Here is a 1,846-nt window from a genome sequence, read left to right as displayed (position 1 = left end):
AGAAACTTAGATTTTTATGCTAGAACAGAGAGTGAAAGAGGGACATCAGAGGATGTAAAAAGACTAAAATTTTGGGTCATTTTGTTTTACCTTTACCGCCACTACGTGAAGAACAGTGATATAGAACTATTAAACGGTTCAACTTATGCTCATCCCGACAGAAGCACCAAACAATAAACAGCTAAAGCAAGATGCTTGAAAATGAATTAGCAAAAAACATGAACCAAACTAGAATAGCCCTTCTCTAATTATACCACGTCTTCTTTGTACATCAGCTTCCACCCACCAGCCACCACCCACAACATAGAAGAGAGTCATATAAAGTAGGAAAAAAAAAAAAAAGTACACAGAATGAAAGAAAAAAGATAGTAAAATATCTGCCCTTGCCTTAAGTACTCTAATTTCCATCTACCCTCATCTCTTACCATTTTTTTTTCTGGGATTTGACTAATCTTAACTCTCAGTTTGCTTTCTCGACGTGGAGTTTGAAAACTGTCTCCAAATCAGGAGGAGTGAAGAACACCCTGACACTGTCAAAATGACATCTTGAGGAAGGCCTGCGCTTCCTTGGGGCTGGTGGGCATGACAACTTTTCTGGTATTCTTGCTTCTTTTGCCGTTGGGGTTGTGGAACAAGCATCCTCTTCATCATCTTGCCTCGCTTTTCCTCCGGGTTTCGTGCTTATCGGCTTCAGCGAAGCTCTTACTAGGCCTCCATCCACTGCTTGCGGCTTCTTCGAGACCCCCATCCCTTTGATCCAAACAAAATAAAAATCAAGCCTTTGAACTGAAATCGAAGCAAACCCCAGAAAGGAAACCTTTTACTTTGATCAAAACCACAAAAAACGAAGCAAGCACAGAGCGAATAAGAGCAAACAAAGGAAGAGAACGGTATGCTTGGAGAATTGGATTAGAACAGAGTGAAGAAAAAGAAATATGAATCTGTGTCTGAGAAACAGAGCAAATCAAGAAAACAAGTTATAGAAAGGAGGGGAAAACTTAGTCTAGAGAATCAGATTGAAAAAGTTATAGTGGGAATAAGGGAAAAGAGTCTTTGCAAGGCTATTCTTTGAAGACGCGCGCGCAACACAGATTTTGTGGGGAAAGGGAAACACTAGAAAGAGTTTGTGATGGAGCAAAACAAAGTTTTATAATATTTTGATTTGGTATGTGAAGGAGAGGCAGAGGCAATTGCAAACCCGTGAGTAGAGCTGTATTTGAGTCCGGTTGGGTTTCAAATTAAAATTGTGATAGAAGCCTGAACCTTATATATCACTTAAAAATATGTAATTTTATTTTTTTATTTTTATATTTTATATTTTAATTTAATATAAAATATGAGAATAAAAAAATAAAATTATATATTTTTAAATAGTGTAAAGTGTGTAAGACTTACGCCTATAATTTTTCTTCAAATTATTATACAATTTTAAATATTTGTCAGCCGAACTCAGACCACCCTATTTAACTCGATTTCCTTTCATAAATACTTTCAAATTTGAAAACTTGACAAGAGAAAAATTAATAAATAATAAAAAATAGTCACATCTTTCAAATAAAGTTCGCGTAATTGCATATCTTTAAATTATAAATTTTATTTTTCTATATTTTACAACCATTCAATAAGAACCTTCATGATACAATTACAAACTAAATAACTATATTATTCAAACAAAAACATCGAATAGCAACTATATATTTTAGTTTTACGATCTAAGCACCAAATAACACGAAATAATGACAGTCCTTATTTTGGTTCACAAAATTAAATTGTGTATTAATATACTTTAAAGTATGTTAAGATATCTAATTATACTCACTATAAATAACAAATTAGCATAAATAAT

At 33.6% G+C, this 1,846-nt stretch overlaps 1 protein-coding gene across 1 annotated transcript; it reads right to left on the bottom strand.

Annotated features, from left to right (window-relative positions):
• Positions 1 to 460: 460 nt before the first annotated feature.
• LOC121252118 (cyclin-dependent protein kinase inhibitor SMR6-like) lies at positions 461 to 748 on the bottom strand. Its single transcript, XM_041151601.1, has one exon. The coding sequence runs from the start codon at positions 746 to 748 to the stop codon at positions 461 to 463; it is 288 nt and encodes a 95-aa protein (XP_041007535.1).
• Positions 749 to 1,846: the final 1,098 nt, after the last annotated feature.

This window comes from Juglans microcarpa x Juglans regia, chromosome 2S (assembly GCF_004785595.1).
Source record: "Juglans microcarpa x Juglans regia isolate MS1-56 chromosome 2S, Jm3101_v1.0, whole genome shotgun sequence".
Taxonomy (NCBI): domain Eukaryota; kingdom Viridiplantae; phylum Streptophyta; class Magnoliopsida; order Fagales; family Juglandaceae; genus Juglans; species Juglans microcarpa x Juglans regia.
This window is presented reverse-complemented; position numbering and strand designations above follow the sequence as displayed.

Coding starts and splice junctions, on each gene's coding strand:
- LOC121252118 (XM_041151601.1), bottom strand. CDS start 748: ATGGGGGTCTCGAAGAAGCCGCAAGCAGTGGATGGAGGCCTAGTAAGA.